General features: G+C 48.5%; 1 protein-coding gene across 5 annotated transcripts in view; it reads right to left on the bottom strand.

The window, feature by feature from the left end:
* The window catches only part of LOC141174236 (tubby protein homolog), a 500,281-nt gene that overhangs the window by 190,439 nt on the left and 290,267 nt on the right, over nt 1–19,575 (bottom strand). The window contains exon 1 of one of the 5 annotated variants that reach the window (XM_073659068.1): nt 9,224–9,732. The exons of the other annotated variants lie outside the window; for them this stretch is intronic. Within the exon in view, the coding sequence (XP_073515169.1) occupies nt 9,224–9,261 (38 nt within the window). The 5' untranslated portion in view covers nt 9,262–9,732. Of the gene's footprint in view, nt 1–9,223; nt 9,733–19,575 lie in introns of those variants that run through there. 5 annotated transcript variants of the gene reach the window in all.

The raw sequence follows: 19,575 nt of genomic DNA, 5'->3' as shown, positions 1-19,575 counted from the left end.
TGGGGGATTTGGGGGGGTTCTTCATCAGCGGTGATAAGAGGACTGATCTGGCCTGGTCCAGGCCCCGCCTGGGGAAAAACTTTGGGGCCTGATCCTAGCTCGGAGTAATCCTGAACTTTGTGGCCAGAGCTGGATCAGGGGTGGCGGGATAGTTAGTGTAGGGCTGTGTTTTATGTATATATATTAAAAATTACAAAAAAAATATAAAATAAAAAAAAAAAAAAAAAATTTGTTCATGTCACTATTGTATATATTGTTATTTTTGGTTTTCTGTGGTGTGAATGAGGTGCGGTAAGGGGGTGACTAAGGTCAGGCAGTGGGACCAGTAGGTTAGTGTTAGTGTCCGGTTGTATATACGTTATATTAGGTTTAGTGTTTTATTGTATATAATCTTGTATATAGGATGGTGTTTTATGTGTATATAGGACGGTGTGAGTGTTGTGTGGGATTGTATATAGTAGTATGAATGAAGCTGGGCCGGGGGTCTTATAGGTTTTATAATATTTATTTCCTGTATATATATATATATTCCTGGGGGGATTTATTTTGTTTCTATTTTCTGTGATTTGTCGTCTTGTTTTGTTCTTATGTTCGGTGTCCTGTAATGTATTATTGTTCTGTCATGTACTGTATATACAGGAGGAGTGGTACTGTGCAGTGTATATATACAGGAGGAGCTGTACTGTGCAGTGTATATATACAGGAGGAGTGGTACTGTGCAGTGTATATATACAGGAGGAGCTGTACTGTGCAGTGTATATATACAGGAGGAGCTGTACTGTGCAGTGTATATATACAGGAGGAGTGGTACTGTGCAGTGTATATATACAGGACAGGAGGAGTGGTACTGTGCAGTGTATATATACAGGAGGAGTGGTACTGTGCAGTGTATATATACAGGACAGGAGGAGTGGTACTGTGCAGTGTATATATACAGGAGGAGTGGTACTGTGCAGTGTATATATACAGGACAGGAGGAGTGGTACTGTGCAGTGTATATATACAGGAGGAGTGGTACTGTGCGGTGTATATATACAGGAGGAGTGGTACTGTGCAGTGTATATATACAGGAGGAGTGGTACTGTGCAGTGTATATATACAGGAATAGTGGTACTGTGCAGTGTATATATACAGGAGGAGTGGTACTGTGCAGTGTATATATACAGGACAGGAGGAGTGGTACTGTGCAGTGTATATATACAGGAGGAGTGGTACTGTGCAGTGTATATATACAGGAGGAGTGGTACTGTGCAGTGTATATATACAGGACAGGAGGAGTGGTACTGTGCAGTGTATATATACAGGAGGAGTGGTACTGTGCAGTGTATATATACAGGAGGAGTGGTACTGTGCAGTGTATATATACAGGAATAGTGGTACTGTGCAGTGTATATATACAGGAGGAGTGGTACTGTGCAGTGTATATATACAGGAGGAGTGGTACTGTGCAGTGCATATATACAGGACAGGAGGAGTGGTACTGTGCAGTGTATATATACAGGAGAAGTGGTACTGTGCAGTGTATATATACAGGAGGAGTGGTACTGTGCAGTGTATATATACAGGAGGAGTGGTACTGTGCAGTGTATATATACAGGACAGGAGGAGTGGTACTGTGCAGTGTATATATACAGGACAGGAGGAGTGGTACTGTGCAGTGTATATATACAGGACAGGAGGAGTGGTACTGTGCAGTGTATATATACAGGAGGAGCTGTACTGTGCAGTGTATATATACAGGAGGAGTGGTACTGTGCAGTGTATATATATACAGGAGGAGCTGTACTGTGCAGTGTATATATACAGGAGGAGTGGTACTGTGCAGTGTATATATACAGGAGGAGTGGTACTGTGCAGTGTATATATACAGGAGGAGTGGTACTGTGCGGTGTATATATACAGGACAGGAGGAGTGGTACTGTGCAGTGTATATATACAGGAGGAGTGGTACTGTGCAGTGTATATATACAGGACAGGAGGAGCGGTACTGTGCAGTGTATATATACAGGACAGGAGGAGTGGTACTGTGCAGTGTATATATACAGGACAGGAGGAGTGGTACTGTGCAGTGCATATATACAGGACAGGAGGAGTGGTACTGTGCAGTGTATATATACAGGAGGAGTGGTACTGTGCAGTGTATATATACAGGACAGGAGGAGTGGTACTGTGCAGTGTATATATACAGGACAGGAGGAGTGGTACTGTGCAGTGTATATATACAGGACAGGAGGAGTGGTACTGTGCAGTGTATATATACAGGATAAGTGGTACTGTGCAGTGTATATATACAGGACAGGAGGAGTGGTACTGTGCAGTGTATATATACAGGACAGGAGGAGTGGTACTGTGCAGTGTATATATACAGGAGTAGTGGTACTGTGCAGTGTATATATACAGGACAGGAGGAGTGGTACTGTGCAGTGTATATATACAGGACAGGAGGAGTGGTACTGTGCAGTGTATATATACAGGACAGGAGGAGTGGTACTGTGCAGTGTATATATACAGGACAGGAGGAGTGGTACTGTGCAGTGCATATATACAGGACAGGAGGAGTGGTACTGTGCAGTGTATATATACAGGAGGAGTGGTACTGTGCAGTGTATACAGGACAGGAGGAGTGGTACTGTGCAGTGTATATATACAGGAGGAGTGGTACTCTGCAGTGTATATATACAGGAGGAGTGGTACTGTGCAGTGTATATATACAGGACAGGAGGAGTGGCACTGTGTAGTGTATATATACAGGACAGGAGGAGTGGTACTGGGCAGTGTATATATACAGGACAGGAGGAGTGGTACTGTGCAGTGTATATATACAGGAGGAGTGGTACTGTGCAGTGTATATATACAGGAGGAGTGGTGCTGTGCAGTGTATATATACAGGAGGAGTGGTGCTGTGCAGTGTATATATACAGGAGGAGTGGTACTGTGCAGTGTATATATACAGGACAGGAGGAGTGGTACTGTGCAGTGTATATATACAGGAGGAGTGGTACTGTGCAGTGTATATATACAGGAGGAGTGGTACTGTGCAGTGTATATATACAGGAGGAGTGGTACTGTGCAGTGTATATATACAGGAGGAGTGGTACTGTGCAGTGTATATATACAGGAGGAGTGGTACTGTGCAGTGTATATATAGGAGGAGTGGTACTGTGCAGTGTATATATACAGGAGGAGTGGTACTGTGCAGTGTATATATACAGGACAGGAGGAGTGGTACTGTGCAGTGTATATATACAGGAGTGGTACTGTGCAGTGTATATATACAGGAGGAGTGGTACTGTGCAGTGTATATATACAGGAGGAGTGGTACTGTGCAGTGTATATATACAGGACAGGAGAAGTGGTACTGTGCAGTGTATATATACAGGAGGAGTGGTACTGTGCAGTGTATATATACAGGAGGAGCTGTACTGTGCAGGGTATATATACAGGACAGGAGGAGTGGTACTGTGCAGTGTATATATACAGGAGGAGTGGTACTGTGCAGTGTATATATACAGGAGGAGTGGTACTGTGCAGTGTATATATACAGGACAGGAGAAGTGGTACTGTGCAGTGTATATATACAGGACAGGAGGAGTGGTACTGTGCAGTGTATATATACAGGAGGAGTGGTACTGTGCAGTGTATATATACAGGAGGAGTGGTACTGTGCAGTGTATATATACAGGACAGGAGAAGTGGTACTGTGCAGTGTATATATACAAGAGGAGCTGTACTGTGCAGTGTATATATACAGGAGGAGCTGTACTGTGCAGGGTATATATACAGGAGGAGTGGTACTGTGCAGTGTATATATACAGGAGGAGTGGTACTGTGCAGTGTATATATACAGGACAGGAGGAGTGGTACTGTGCAGTGTATATATACAGGACAGGAGGAGTGGTACTGTGCAGTGTATATATACAGGACAGGAGAAGTGGTACTGTGCAGTGTATATATACAGGAGGAGCTGTACTGTGCAGTGTATATATACAGGAGGAGCTGTACTGTGCAGGGTATATATACAGGAGGAGTGGTACTGTGCAGTGCATATATACAGGAGGAGTGGTACTGTGCAGTATATATATATATACAGGACAGGAGGAGTGGTACTGTGCAGTGTATATATACAGGACAGGAGGAGTGGTACTGTGCAGTGTATATATACAGGACAGGAGGAGTGGTGCTGTGCAGTGTATATATACAGGACAGGAGGAGTGGTACTGTGCAGTGTATATATACAGGAGGAGTGGTACTCTGCAGTGTATATATACAGGAGGAGTGGTACTGTGCAGTGTATATATACAGGACAGGAGGAGTGGTACTGTGCAGTGTATATATACAGGAGGAGTGGTACTGTGCAGTGTATAGATACAGGACAGGAGGAGTGGTACTGTGCAGTGTATATATACAGGACAGGAGGAGTGGTACTGTGCAGTGTATAGATACAGGACAGGAGGAGTGGTACTGTGCAGTGTATATATACAGGACAGGAGGAGTGGTACTGTGCAGTGTATAGATACAGGACAGGAGGAGTGGTACTGTGCAGTGTATAGATACAGGACAGGAGGAGTGGTACTGTGCAGTGTATATATATAGGACAGGAGAAGTGGTACTGTGCAGTGTATATATATAGGACAGGAGGAGTGGTACTGTGCAGTGTATATATACAGGACAGGAGGAGTGGTACTGTGCAGTGTATAGATACAGGACAGGAGGAGTGGTACTGTGCAGTGTATAGATACAGGACAGGAGGAGTGGTACTGTGCAGTGTATATATACAGGACAGGAGGAGTGGTACTGTGCAGTGTATATATACAGGAGGAGTGGTACTGTGCAGTGTATATATACAGGAGGAGTGGTACTGTGCAGTGTGTATATATACAGGAGGAGTGGTACTGTGCAGTGTATATATACAGGACAGGAGGAGTGGTACTGTGCAGTGTATATACACAGGACAGGAGGAGTGGTACTGTGCAGTGTATATACACAGGACAGGAGGAGTGGTACTGTGCAGTGTATATATACAGGACAGGAGGAGTGGTACTGTGCAGTGTATATATATAGGACAGGAGGAGTGGTACTGTGCAGTGTATATATATAGGACAGGAGGAGTGGTACTGTGCAGTGTATATATATAGGACAGGAGGAGTGGTACTGTGCAGTGTATATATACAGGAGGAGTGGTACTGTGCAGTGTATATATACAGGATAGGAGGAGTGGTACTGTGCAGTGTATAGATACAGGACAGGAGGAGTGGTACTGTGCAGTGTATATATACAGGACAGGAGGAGTGGTACTGTGCAGTGTATATATACAGGAGGAGTGGTACTGTGCAGTGTATATATACAGGAGGAGTGGTACTGTGCAGTGTGTATATATACAGGAGGAGTGGTACTGTGCAGTGTATATATACAGGACAGGAGGAGTGGTACTGTGCAGTGTATATATACAGGAGGAGTGGTACTGTGCAGTGTATATATACAGGAGGAGTGGTACTGTGCAGTGTATATATACAGGAGGAGTGGTACTGTGCAGTGTATATATACAGGAGGAGTGGTACTGTGCAGTGTATATATACAGGACAGGAGGAGTGGTACTGTGCAGTGTATATATACAGGACAGGAGGAGTGGTACTGTGCAGTGTGTATATATACAGGAGGAGTGGTACTGTGCAGTGTATATATACAGGAGGAGTGGTACTGTGCAGTGTATATATACAGGACAGGAGGAGTGGTACTGTGCAGTGTATATATACAGGACAGGAGGAGTGGTACTGTGCAGTGTATATATACAGGAGGAGTGGTACTGTGCAGTGTATATATACAGGAGGAGTGGTACTGTGCAGTGTATATATACAGGACAGGAGGAGTGGTACTGTGCAGTGTATATATACAGGAGGAGTGGTACTGTGCAGTGTATATATACAGGACAGGAGGAGTGGTACTGTGCAGTGTATATATACAGGACAGGAGGAGTGGTACTGTGCAGTGTATATATACAGGAGGAGTGGTACTGTGCAGTGTATATATACAGGAGGAGTGGTACTGTGCAGTGTATATATACAGGACAGGAGGAGCGGTACTGTGCAGTGTATATATACAGGACAGGAGGAGTGGTACTGTGCAGTGTATATATACAGGACAGGAGGAGTGGTACTGTGCAGTGTATATATACAGGAGGAGTGGTACTGTGCAGTGTATATATACAGGACAGGAGGAGTGGTGCTGTGCAGTGTATATATACAGGACAGGAGGAGTGGTACTGTGCAGTGTATATATACAGGACAGGAGGAGTGGTGCTGTGCAGTGTATATATACAGGACAGGAGGAGTGGTACTGTGCAGTGTATATGTCATACAGGAGATTTGGCTCAGTATTCTGTCCTCTTTCTCCTTCCTGTCTTGTTCTGTTACAATCTCTTCTTCTCCTCCTTTTGTTACATTTGTGTTTCTTGTACTGCTCCTGTTTCCTTTATAATCTGATCTTAATCCCGTTATAGAGTTTTCTGCTTCTTCACCTCTTTGTGATCATTCTCGTCTGCGGCGGCGCTACGTTAACCCCCTCAGTGCTGCTTTACATCCAGACGCTCTATGTCCTCATATATATCAATGATCACCAACCTTTGCACCTCAATCTTTACAGGTTTTACCCTAAACTGTGAATTGTGCTCGATTAACCCTGGAATACAGCAGCTGAATGGGTTAATGGTTCTGTTTTCCAAAGCTGAGATTATCGAGGCATCAGATTCCCCGGCACCTACAGAATATATATAGAGACGTGCGAATCACCTTGGAAACCACAACAAGAATCATCCTAAGTATTTGACTGTGTATCATCTGCGCAGTTCACGTCTCCCAAACTTCAGCGCTGAGACCAGGTCCTGCAAAATCCATTCATACAACAGCGCAAAACTGGAGCAAATCATCCCCAAAATATCACCAGGACCAATAATTTTATGTAATCGAGAAGAGACATTCTTACCCATAGCCGCTGACCTGCCGGGATACCAAAGGAATTAACCCTTTACACTACTAAGTGACTGTGTACCAGGGACTGCCATGGGTCCATCCACAACCCCAAATCCGATGCTGAAACTCTCATGGACAGAAATCCATGGGATTCTCGCACCTGGACCCATGAAACCCTTTCCTTTTGGACTCTGCACCTCATTTGAATTGGCACCTACACACTTTTAAAGATTTTTGGTCCAAGCTGGACATTTTACAATCTCTTGTTGGTGGAGTTGCAATTTTAGGAAGAATAATGCTTAGTGCTAATGCCCTCGATTCTGAGGAAACAGTTTGTGTGGGATGATAAAGACCAGAAGGCAAAATGGCCCTTTATGCTTTATATTGCGTTGCACAGGTCTTTTGTAGGTGCGAGGCCCCAATTTCCAATTTGTAACCCCCAAGGGTCATGAGAAAGCATAATGGCAATATACACCAGGTGCATGGTTGACTTCCCGCGCTCCTGCCTATCAGGAGAATAGGGGCCTTTGCTCACTTGTTTCTGTTTTTTTAATTGTAGTTAATGGGAGTTAAGGAAATAGAAGTTACTTGGAGCCGGAGGCCACACATAATGTTACCATGGGCCACATACAACCCCCTGGCTCCCTGCACTAAACTAGAGGTCAGCATCTCAATGATCGGTCACCCGGCAGCCAGTGACCGAACAATCACTGAATATTACTGTGCAACACATGGATTAAACTAGATGAAGACAACATTACCCCAACCCATCTATATTAGCCCAAATCTATCCTATTAAGCCCAAATCAAATGCTAACCCAACCAAGTCACCTCAACCATAAGACTAACCTCAAATAATCACCAAGTCCAAATATAACACTCAATACCTATAAGTAATCATTATACTAACCCCAACAACAGGACTAGCCCCAACCACAGCTCTAGTCCCAACCACAGCTCTAGTCCCAACCACAGAACTAGCCCCAACCAGAGCACTAATCCCAAACCGTATACTAATCTCAACCACAGCACTAACCCCAAACCGTATACTAATCCCAACAACAGAACTAACCCCAACAACAGGACTAGCCCCAACCACAGCTCTAGCCCCAACCACAGAACTAGCCCCAACCAGAGCACTAATCCCAAACCGTATACTAATCTCAACCACAGCACTAACCCCAAACCGTATACTAATCCCAACAACAGAACTAACCCCAACAACAGGACTAGCCCCAACCACAGCTCTAGCCCCAACCACAGCTCTAGTCCCAACCACAGCAGTAACCCCAAACCGTATACTAATCCCAAAAACAGAACTAACCCCAACCACAGGACTAGCCTCAATCACAGCACTAGCTCCAACCACAGGACAAGCCCCAAACCTTATTCTAGCCCCAACTACAGCACTGGTCCCAAGCACAGAACTAGCCCCAACCAGAGCACTAATCCCAAACCGTATACTAATCTCAACCACAGCAATAGCCCCAAACCTTATTCTACACCCAACCACAGAACTAGCCCCAACCACCACTAACCCCAAACTGTATATTAATCCCGACAACAGCACTAGCCCCAACCACAGCACTAGCCCCAACCATCAGCACTAATTCCAACATCAGCACTAACCCCAATCACAGGACTAGCCCAAACCACAGCACTAACCCTAAACCTTATACTAACCCCAACCACAGCACTAACCCCATCGACAGGACTAGCCCTGACCACAGCACTAACCCCATCCACAGGACTAGCCCCAGCCACAGCACTAACCCCATCTGCAGGACTAGCCCCAACCACAGCACTAACCCCATCCGCAGGACTAGCCACGACCACAGCACTAACCCCACACCTAATAATAGCCAGAACCCTAACACTGAAATCAATCTGAGATCTACATCTAACAAGAACACAACACGTAACAGTATCACTAACCCCAAATCTAAAAGCACCCTCTACAGCAGAAGCCATCCATGAGCCCAGTAACATCCGGCACCTATGTGGGGCTCCTGCCTGATGGAAAGACATGAAGCCATCACAAAGTAACAAGATATTTACAGAACAGAATAATAATATTAATAACATTACGGCTGAGAAGAAACATTGTCCCCACCATCCTGCATGTTCTCTAGAGATACAATGTATCCATGTGCTGCCAGGTCAGGCTGTGCAGGACTGAGGCCAATGGCATGGATCGATCATGCAGATGATTGACGGCGTCACTCTCACTGCTGAGGGGTAAAGAGGAGGACAGATACCTGTAGGGAATCCAGTCAGACTGGTACTTAGAAGTCATTGCTCCTCACAGTCAAGGGCCTGACCCTCCAGAACAAGAGAAGGCGTTCAGACCCCATGCAGACCTCGGCCATGTAGCCAGCAGCAGCATCCTCTGGAGAGCAGGAGACACCTGGGTCCTGGAGGAAGGTGAGCAGCGGTGCAGGTGGAGCAGAGTGCAGTGCAGCACACAGCAGGGTCTATCCCAGCAACAGCCTCATCCTGTCTCCAGCAATAAAACAAGGCAAGCTCCTCAGCAGAGGCTAATGCATCGGAAATGTGGCCACTAAAGCCGCCTCTTGTCGCCGCTGAGGCCCCAGTAATGCAGCTCAGCTTTGTCCTGCTGCAACATGATGCTGGGTCCTCTTCACCTGCACAGCAGCAGCAGCAGCATTGAGTGTGTTCATTTAATGAGCAATTGCACAGAGCAGCAGCAGCAGCAGCTCCACATCATCAGCAGCCAGACACAACCCCCAGTGATGTCATCTGCCAGTCACCAGCTGAGTGCAAAACCCGAGCTGGAGCCGAGCTGAGGAGGAGAGGGGCGCAGGGCACCGGGGCCCCTGCATGAGGCGGCCGCCCATCACTGGAGGCCTCATTACATCAGTGTCCTGCACAGAAAGGATGGGCTGCTCCCTCCCTACTGCTCACACATGTCCCTCTGTATCGCTGCAGAGCCCATTAACCCTCACTGTAAGAGCAGATGAGCAGAACTTCACCTCCGGAGCAGAATTCAGAGATTACACAGTAAGGGGGCACTTATTTTTGCAGGGTCATTGCATGCTGTCTAATATAACTGGAGACTCCTCGGGGTCTTTGGCGTTCATGTTCACAGATCAGGAACAGTTGGATGTCGGAATACGACTCCATTAGTGAGACCTCCAGATGTGCAGGTGACAGGAGGCAGCGGTGAGAGGTGGCAGCATTGTGCTGGTGACAGGTGGCAGCGGTGAGAGGTGGCAGCATTGTGCTGGTGACAGGTGGCTGCGGTCAGAGGTGGCAGCATTGTGCAGGTGACAGGAGGCAGCGGTGAGAGGTGGCAGCATTGTGCTGGTGACAGGTGGCAGCGGTGAGAGGTGGCAGCATTGTGCAGGTGACAGGAGGCAGCGGTGAGAGGTGGCAGCATTGTGCAGGTGACAGGAGGCAGCGGTGAGAGGTGGCAGCATTGTGCTGGTGACAGGTGGCTGCGGTCAGAGGTGGCAGCATTGTGCTGGTGACAGGAGGCAGCGATGAGAGGTGGCAGCATTGTGCAGGTGACAGGAGGCAGCGATGAGAGGTGGCAGCATTGTGCAGGTGACAGGAGGCAGCGATGAGAGGTGGCAGCATTGTGCTGGTGACAGGTGGCAGCGGTGAGAGGTGGCAGCATTGTGCTGGTGACAGGTGGCAGCGGTGAGAGGTGGCAGCATTGTGGTGGTGACAGGTGGCAGCGGTGAGAGGTGGCAGCATTGTGCTGGTGACAGGTGGCTGCGGTCAGAGGTGGCAGCATTGTGCAGGTGACAGGTGGCAGCGGTGAGAGGTGGCAGCATTGTGCTGGTGACAGGTGGCTGCGGTCAGAGGTGGCAGCATTGTGCAGGTGACAGGAGGCAGCGATGAGAGGTGGCAGCATTGTGCTGGTGACAGGAGGCAGCGGTGAGAGGTGGCAGCATTGTGCAGGTGACAGGAGGCAGCGATGAGAGGTGGCAGCATTGTGCTGGTGACAGGTGGCAGCGGTGAGAGGTGGCAGCATTGTGCTGGTGACAGGTGGCAGCGGTGAGAGGTGGCAGCATTGTGGTGGTGACAGGTGGCAGCGGTGAGAGGTGGCAGCATTGTGCTGGTGACAGGTGGCTGCGGTCAGAGGTGGCAGCATTGTGCAGGTGACAGGAGGCAGCGATGAGAGGTGGCAGCATTGTGCTGGTGACAGGTGGCAGCGGTGAGAGGTGGCAGCATTGTGCTGGTGACAGGTGGCAGCGGTGAGGTGGCAGCATTGTGCTGGTGACAGGTGGCTGCGGTCAGAGGTGGCAGCATTGTGCAGGTGACAGGTGGCAGCGGTGAGAGGTGGCAGCATTGTGCTGGTGACAGGTGGCAGTGGTGAGAGGTGGCAGCATTGTGCTGGTGACAGGTGGCAGCGGTGAGAGGTGGCAGCATTGTGCTGGTGACAGGTGGCAGCGGTGAGAGGTGGCAGCATTGTGCTGGTGACAGGTGGCAGCGGTGAGAGGTGGCAGCGGTGAGAGGTGGCAGCATTGTGCTGGTGACAGGTGGCAGCGGTGAGAGGTGGCAGCATTGTGCTGGTGACAGGTGGCAGCGGTGAGAGGTGGCAGCATTGTGCTGGTGACAGGTGGCAGCGGTGAGAGGTGGCAGCATTGTGCTGGTGACAGGTGGCAGCGGTGAGAGGTGGCAGCATTGTGCTGGTGACAATCCTTCCTCTCCTGAATGAAGCGACGGCGCGGGCTCTGCGTTGTCATGGAGACTCATAACGAATCCTCATCATCATCACTGGACATCAGATGATCGCTGTAAGATCGCTAATAATAACCCACCCCCATAGTAACACCCAACCAGAATAGAAGCCGCTCCCTGCACAGGGGCATGAAGATATCCTTACACTACATGCCTGTATGCACGCTCACCACACAACCTCCATGTCCTGTATGCACGCTCACCACACAACCTCCATGGCCTGTATGCACGCTCACCACACAGCCTCCATGGCCTGTATGCACGCTCACCACACAACCTCCATGGCCTGTATGCACGCTCACCACACAACCTCCATGGCCTGTATGCACGCTCACCACACAACCTCCATGGCCTGTATACACGCTCCCCACACAACCTCCATGGCCTGTATGCACGCTCACCACACAACCTCCATGACCTGTATGCACGCTCACCACACAACCTCCATGGCCTGTATGCACGCTCACCACACAACCTCCATGGCCTGTATGCACGCTCACCACACAACCTCCATGACCTGTATGCACGCTCACCACACAACCTCCATGGCCTGTATGCACGCTCACCACACAACCTCCATGGCCTGTATGCACGCTCACCACACAACCTCCATGGCCTGTATGCACGCTCACCACACAACCTCCATGGCCTGTATGCACGCTCACCACACAACCTCCATGGCCTGTATGCACGCTCACCACACAACCTCCATGACCTGTATGCACGCTCACCACACAACCTCCATGGCCTGTATGCACGCTCACCACACAACCTCCATGGCCTGTATGCACGCTCACCACGCAACCTCCATGGCCTGTATGCACGCTCACCACGCAACCTCCATGGCCTGTATGCACGCTCACCACGCAACCTCCATGGCCTGTATGCACGATCACCACATAACCTGCATGGCCTGTATGCACGCTCACCACACAACCTCCATGACCTGTATGCACGCTCACCACACAACCTCCATGGCCTGTATGCACGCTCACCACGCAACCTCCATGACCTGTATGCACGCTCACCACGCAACCTCCATGGCCTGTATGCACGCTCACCACGCAACCTCCATGACCTGTATGCACGCTCACCACGCAACCGCCATGGCCTCTATGCACGCTCACCACACAACCTCCATGGCCTGTAGTCACGCTCACCACACACCCTCTATCGCTTGTATGCACGCTCACCACACAACCTCCATGGCCTGTATGCACGCTCACCACACAACCTCCATGGCCTGTATGCACTCTCACCACACAACCTCCATAGCCTGTATGCACGCTCACCACACAACCTCCATGGCCTGTATGCACGCTCACCACACAACCTCCATGGCCTGTATGCACGCTCACCACACAACCTCCATGGCCTGTATGCACGCTCACCACACAGTCTCCATGGCCTGTATGCACGCTCACCACACAACCTCCATGGCCTGTATGCACGCTCACCACACAACCTCCATGGCCTGTATGCACGCTCACTACACAACCTCCATGGCCTGTATGCACGCTCACTACACAACCTCCATGGCCTGTATGCGCGCTCACCACACAACCTCCATGGCCTGTATGCACGCTCACCACACAACCTCCATGGCCTGTATGCACGCTAACCACGCAAGACTCCATTGCTTAACAAAAAGCATGATCAAGCGCGTTTACAGTTTTCTCCACAAAATTTAGACAAGCCTGTGAAATACTGGGAGAATATAGTCTCGTCAGATGAGACTAATATTTAACATTTTGAGTGACCTAATACACATGTTTGGAGGTCAAAAGAAAACTGCACATCACCCCCAAAACACCATACCGACAGTGAAGTGTTTAGGTGGAACATCATGGTGTGGGGTTGGTTTTCACCATACGGCACTGGCTAACATCATATAATTGAAAGAAGGATGAATCGACAAATATACTGAGACATTCTGGATAAAAATCTGCTGCCATCTACCAGGATGATGAAGATGAAACGAGGGTGGATATTTCAGTAGGACAATGACTCCAAACACACGGCCGAGGAAAGTATCAACTGGTGTCAGAAAATAAATCTGCTAGAACGGCCGAGCCGATCTCCGGACCTGAATCCAAGAGAAAATATATGGAAGGAACGAAAGCTCAGAGATCATAGAAGGAGCCACAGAAGCTTCAGGATGTGACGAGTGTTTGTGTGGAAGAAAGGGCCAAAATCACAGCTGAGCAATGCCTGCGACTAGTTTCTCCATACAGGAAGAGTCGTGAAGCTTCATCACCAGCAAAGGCTTATGTACCAAGTATTAATTACATGTTAGTAACGTGATCAGTACTTCTCCCGGTGTCATCTCTCATTATTACACATAACTTATTGACATCTATGGTGATTTCTTTCCTGTGTGGATTGGACGGTGACAGGGATTCCAACACAGGGACGACACCAGGGAGATGACTCGATATCTCACCGTGCCGTCACTCTGTCAGTATTTCGTCCGGAATCGCGAGCACGCGATCCAGACTACTCACTACATGGATATCGGCAAGCGACCAGTGAGCGTATGGCGTCACACCTCGGGGGATTCCAAAGAATGGAGTCCGTGTTTACGCCCTCCGAACTGTCACTGTCAGCTTCACGATAGCCCAATTATTATTATTCTCTGCCACCACCGGCCGTGTTTGAAATATAATACAGGCTTGGACGGACACCGGCGTTTTGGTAGCGTATATGGCTTCGGAGAAGGGAACAATTACAGAACAAAAGAAACAGAACTATTACATTTTATATTTAATCCAAAAGGGAGGCACTGTTTAAGAAAAAATATATACAAGGATGTTACAAAGGAGATATTAAAAATATATAAGCAGTTACACAAAATAAACAGGATAAAAGAAGAAAAACTTACACTATATGATTGTGGATACGATTCAGTATAGGTGGAGGAGGGGCTCCCCAGTTTATTTGAACGTTATTGAACAGGACCCGTTGCTTATAATCCTTATACCCCCCCCCCATCCTGGCAATGAGTACTCCAGTAATGTCCATGAGTTCTCTTATACCTAAGGGGAGATTTACCTACACACCCCCTGTGGTGACATCATGTGGGCCGTTCTCCAGCCTGTACATTTTTATTAAAAACGCTAACTTCTGCAATAACTCATTGCTCGTTGATCGCAGAAGCTTGCAAACAATGCCATTTTTTCCCTTATGATTTTATCTTCATTTAGAGACCACACATCGCATAGCTGCAGTCTGCTATTCTGGTGTTTTTGCGCTACAGCTCAAGGTAGCGTTTTTCAGTGGCAGAAAAATATCCCTATCATTCCCTAGTTGATTCTATCTCTAAAGATATAGGTCCCGTTATTGTCACTTTGTCAAGAATTCACAGGATTGAGCAGGGATTCGTGACCACACAATCCCAATTGCTCACTACGTAGCTAGCGAGCAGAAAGCGTATGGCGTCACACCTCTGGATTCCAACGCATGGAATATGTGAATACGCCCCGTACTGTCACTGTCAGCTTCACGATAGCCCAATTATTATTATTCGCTGCCACCACTGGCCAGTTTGAAACATAATGCAGGCCTGGTCGGACACCTGTGTTCTGGTAGCGTATATGGCTTCGGGGGAGGGAACGATTACAGGACAAAAGAAACAGGACTATTAAATGTTATATTTAATCCAAAAGGGAGGCAGTGTTTAGGAAAAATATACAAAGATTTTACAAAAGGAGACAATACAATACATATGCAGTTACCTAAAATAATAATAAGGATTAAAGAAGAAACTTACTATACGATCGCAGAGACGATGCAATATAGCTTGGGGGAGACACTCCACTTGATTAGACCGTTATCGAACAGGATCCTTTGCTATAATACTCCTGGCAATGAATACTATTACTGATCCATCCTCAGTGGGGTCTTTTATGCTGAAGGGGGAGAACGGCCCACACACCCCCTGTGCTGACATCATGTGGGCTGGTCTTCTGGGATAACTTATCGCTCGTTGATCGCAGGAGCTTGCAAATGACGCCATCATTTCCATTATGAATTTGCTTTTCTTTAGAGACCACACACAACATAGTTGCAGTCTGCTATTTTGTTACTTCTGCGCCACAGCCCCCCAGAGGGGCTTTCAGAGATGAGTAAGTATCCATATTGTTCCTTAACTGACCCTATCACTAAAAATATGGGCCCCATTATTATTGGAATAATATTGGAACTTCCAATATTCCATATTTCGGGTCGGCTCCGTCCTGGCTGTCAGATCTCTGTTAAATTCCCTTTGACGTCCTGGGAATAAAGTTTCCTCAGATGTAAATTGTCACAGGTTTGTGTCAGGGGAAAGAACACTGGCATTCTAATTGGGTTTGTAGCACGTTTCTTTGTGCTAGCATTTGTTTACAAGCCCCTTCTGCTGTGTGGGCTAATTTGCATTGGAGCAGATGGTCCAGGTGTCAGCTCTTGGTCCTTTGACAAACGGTGGATAAGGGAGGGGTCAGATATTTTTCCATAATACAATATCACATTTTTATAATCCACCTTATAAATAAATGTCACAAACCAGCGAATGACACGGATACATCTAGATCCCTGTAATGGCGCATTATTTATGAGGTCAGGTGAACTGCAAGAATAAAATTGTGGCAATCATTTTTTCTGCATTTAGTTTCTAATAGGGTTTGATACAAATGTATCACATGTACAGAAGATGTTAAAATGGTAACGAGAGAACGACAGGTCGTCCCCATTACAAGACCTTGTGCAGCAGTGCTGGTGGGGCGATGAATGTGATGGTTGGACAGACGGACATTTCCAGTACTTTTCCGGATCTTTCTTGCCTCGTCTTCTCAGTTCCTCTTGAGCTTTATAGGTTTTATGAGAAATGTAATATTTCCTGGACGCTGTTTACACGGATCGTCTCTCAGTCTCCCGGGACGTCAGATATGGACAGAGAAATTCTTGGTCAGACGACTTTAATATCAAAGGCGCTAATCTGAAAGTTCACCATCTCCCTGCAGACCAGAGAGACAACAGAGCGAGAGGTCCAGGAGCGAGGGTCTGTCCGGATATGGCCCCGAGTGGCTGACCACTGGATGGTGACCGGCCACTTCATCTTTTTGTCCTCTTCCAGCGTTCGCAACATTTGCAACAGGGTTCGGTTGAAGCGCTCACACGCTCCGTTCGGGATTTGTCGATCCCATAGATACGTTATAGCTCATCCATCACTCGCCCCTGGATGTAGGCCCCCTGGTCAGAATGTATTCGCTTTGGGCACCCATAAATCCGAATGAAATCCTGACACATGGCCTTAGCTGCGACTTCTGCGCTCTGGTCTTGGGTAGGTGTCACCACTGCGAACTTGGTGAAGTGATCAGTCATTACCAGTGTCCGTAACCATTGTATGAAGTTCCGATCATCAGGTAGTCAATTATCAGGACTTCCAAGGGTGCAGAAGTTCAGATGGTCTGAATGGGAGCTTTTTGTTCCGGGGGCTTACTCGACTCACACTGGCGACATTTTCGGCACACCCATTCGACTTATTGCCGCAGTTGGGGTCAATACACCAGCCGTTGTAACCACTGAAAGGTCTTCTCCACACCGAAGTGAGCACCTCTTCCATGAGCTTCCTGGGCTAGCTGTGTTATTAGCGCTTCTGGAACTACTACCTGCCAGGTAACATCAAACTCTCGAGGTAGCTGGATTCTTCAGCATAGCAAGCCATCCTTCAGGAAGAGCCTTTCCCACTGGCCTAGGATTTGTAGGGTAGTTGGGAGTGAAGCAGCCCTGGCCTCCTGGTTGGGTCTTTGACCCAGGGCGACCCATTCTCTCAGCTTTGCCAGTTCTGGGTCGGACTGTTGCAGATGTATCTACTCATCTCTTGAGCGGCCCAGGATTTGAGTGGGCCTCGGCTCCTCTCCAGACTCCTGGGCGTCGACCACGGCAGCGGCGAACTGGCTGAAATCCAGAATCTCGTCCCCTTCAAGCTCCTCATCTATATCTCTCTTCGGTCCCGTCTGCGTGACCCGGGACAGGGCATCTGCATGAGTGTTTAGGGCCTTGGACCGATAGGTGATTTTATACTGGTATTTGGACATCTTTGCGACCCACCGCTGCTCTAGTGCGCCCAGCCTTGCGCTCTCTAGTGGGCCAAAGGGTTGTTATCTGTCCGCACTTGTACTTCTGACCCCGACAAGTACTCAGCAAATTTCTTGGTCATGGCCCACACCAGTGCCAGTAGCAGCTTGAACGAACTGTAGTTATCCGGATTCTTCTCCGTATCCCGGAGCGATCGACTGGCATACGCGATCACTCGCTCTTTTCCTCCTTGCACTTGAGCCAGCACTGCTCCCAGTCCATGTAAGCTTCCGTCAGTGTACAACACGAAAGGCTGCGAAAAGTCAGCGTAGGCCAGAATTGGGGCATCCGTTAGCGCCATTTTCAATGCTCGGAACGCCTCTTCTTGTCATGGGCCCCACTGGATGGGCTGCCGCTTGGCTCCCCAGCCTCTCAGCAATTCATTAAGCGGGATTGCAATTTTAGCGAAGTCTTTTATGAATCTACGGTAGTATCCAGTGAGCCCCAGGAATGCCCTCAGTTCTCTTAGGTTGGCGGCTGTGGGCCACTTCTGCACTGCAGCTACTTTCTCCGCGGTGGGGTGCACTCCCGCACTGGACACAGTGTGCCCCAAATATTCGATTTCCCGCTTGAAGAGATGACATTTACGAGGCTTGATTTTTAGTCCGAACCTCTGAAGTCGTGGAACACTTGTTCCAGTCGGCGGAGATGATCTTCAAACGTAGCGGAATAGATAATTATATTGTCTAGATATATTAACCCCTTTCTGGCCCAGGGCGTACTAATACGTATCTGTGCCCTGGCCTGATTGTTACAGCTGACACCCGGTGCTATGTGCAGGGAGCGGTCAGATTTGTAAAAATTGGCCCGGTCATTAACGTGCAAGCCACCCTCGGGGGTAAAGGGGTTAAAGTGGCTTCGAAGTTGAGGTCCCCCAAGCATCTCTCCATCAGTCTTTGGAAGGTTCCTGGTGCATTTGCTAGCCCGAACGGCATCCGATTGAACTCAAACAAGCCCATAGGAAGGATAAAGGCTGTCTTCGGATGATCCTTCTCAGCTACTGGGACCTGCCAATAGCCACTGGCCCGGTCGAGAGAAGAGAAGAACTTGGCGCTTCCTAGTGGAGATAGAGACTCTTCAATTCGGGATAGCGGATAGGAGTCCCGCACTTTACATGCATTCAGCTCCCAATAGTCTACACAAAACCTCAGGGTACCATCCTTCTTCCGAACCAGCCCGATAGTGACCCCCCAAGGACTCTGACTTTCGCAGATCACACCGTTCCGCAACATGTGGGCCAACAGCTCTTTCACCTCCTGGTACATTTGAGGTGGGATCTGCCGATATCTCTCTCGAATGGGAGCAGTATTTCCTGTGGGTATTTCATGCTGAATGTCCCGAGTGCACCTGAAATCATCTTCATGCTGTGCAAACACTCCCTGATACAGCTTTAGAAGTTGTTCGATCTGTCTGACCTGCCCTGCAGAAAACTCAGTGAGGTTAGCCTCCATTTGCTCTAAGAGGTGGCGCCCAGCCAACGGTTCTCTTCAATTCTCTTGGCTGTTTAGGGACACCTCTAGGGTCCATGGTTCTCCTTCCACAGGTGCCAGCCCTATAGCGCCAGCTCTGGTAAGATCCTCTGGCATCATGCAAACTCGCGCCACCTCTTGTCAGGGCAACAACTGGAAACTTGCGCCACTTAGATTGATGCAACGCACGGGCACTCAGCCCTGCCGTACGGTGGCCAGGGTGCGAGCAACCAGAAGTCCAGAGGGCGCTTCCTCTCCCTCTATTGGTTCAATCTGAACGTCCACGCCATCTAAGGACACATGTGCCAGTACCG

The sequence above is a fragment of the Phyllobates terribilis genome, unplaced genomic scaffold, assembly GCF_046119375.1.
Source record: "Phyllobates terribilis strain yellow unplaced genomic scaffold, ASM4611937v1 Scaffold_13__5_contigs__length_258822181, whole genome shotgun sequence".
NCBI classification, from domain to species: Eukaryota; Metazoa; Chordata; class Amphibia; order Anura; family Dendrobatidae; genus Phyllobates; species Phyllobates terribilis.
This window is presented reverse-complemented; position numbering and strand designations above follow the sequence as displayed.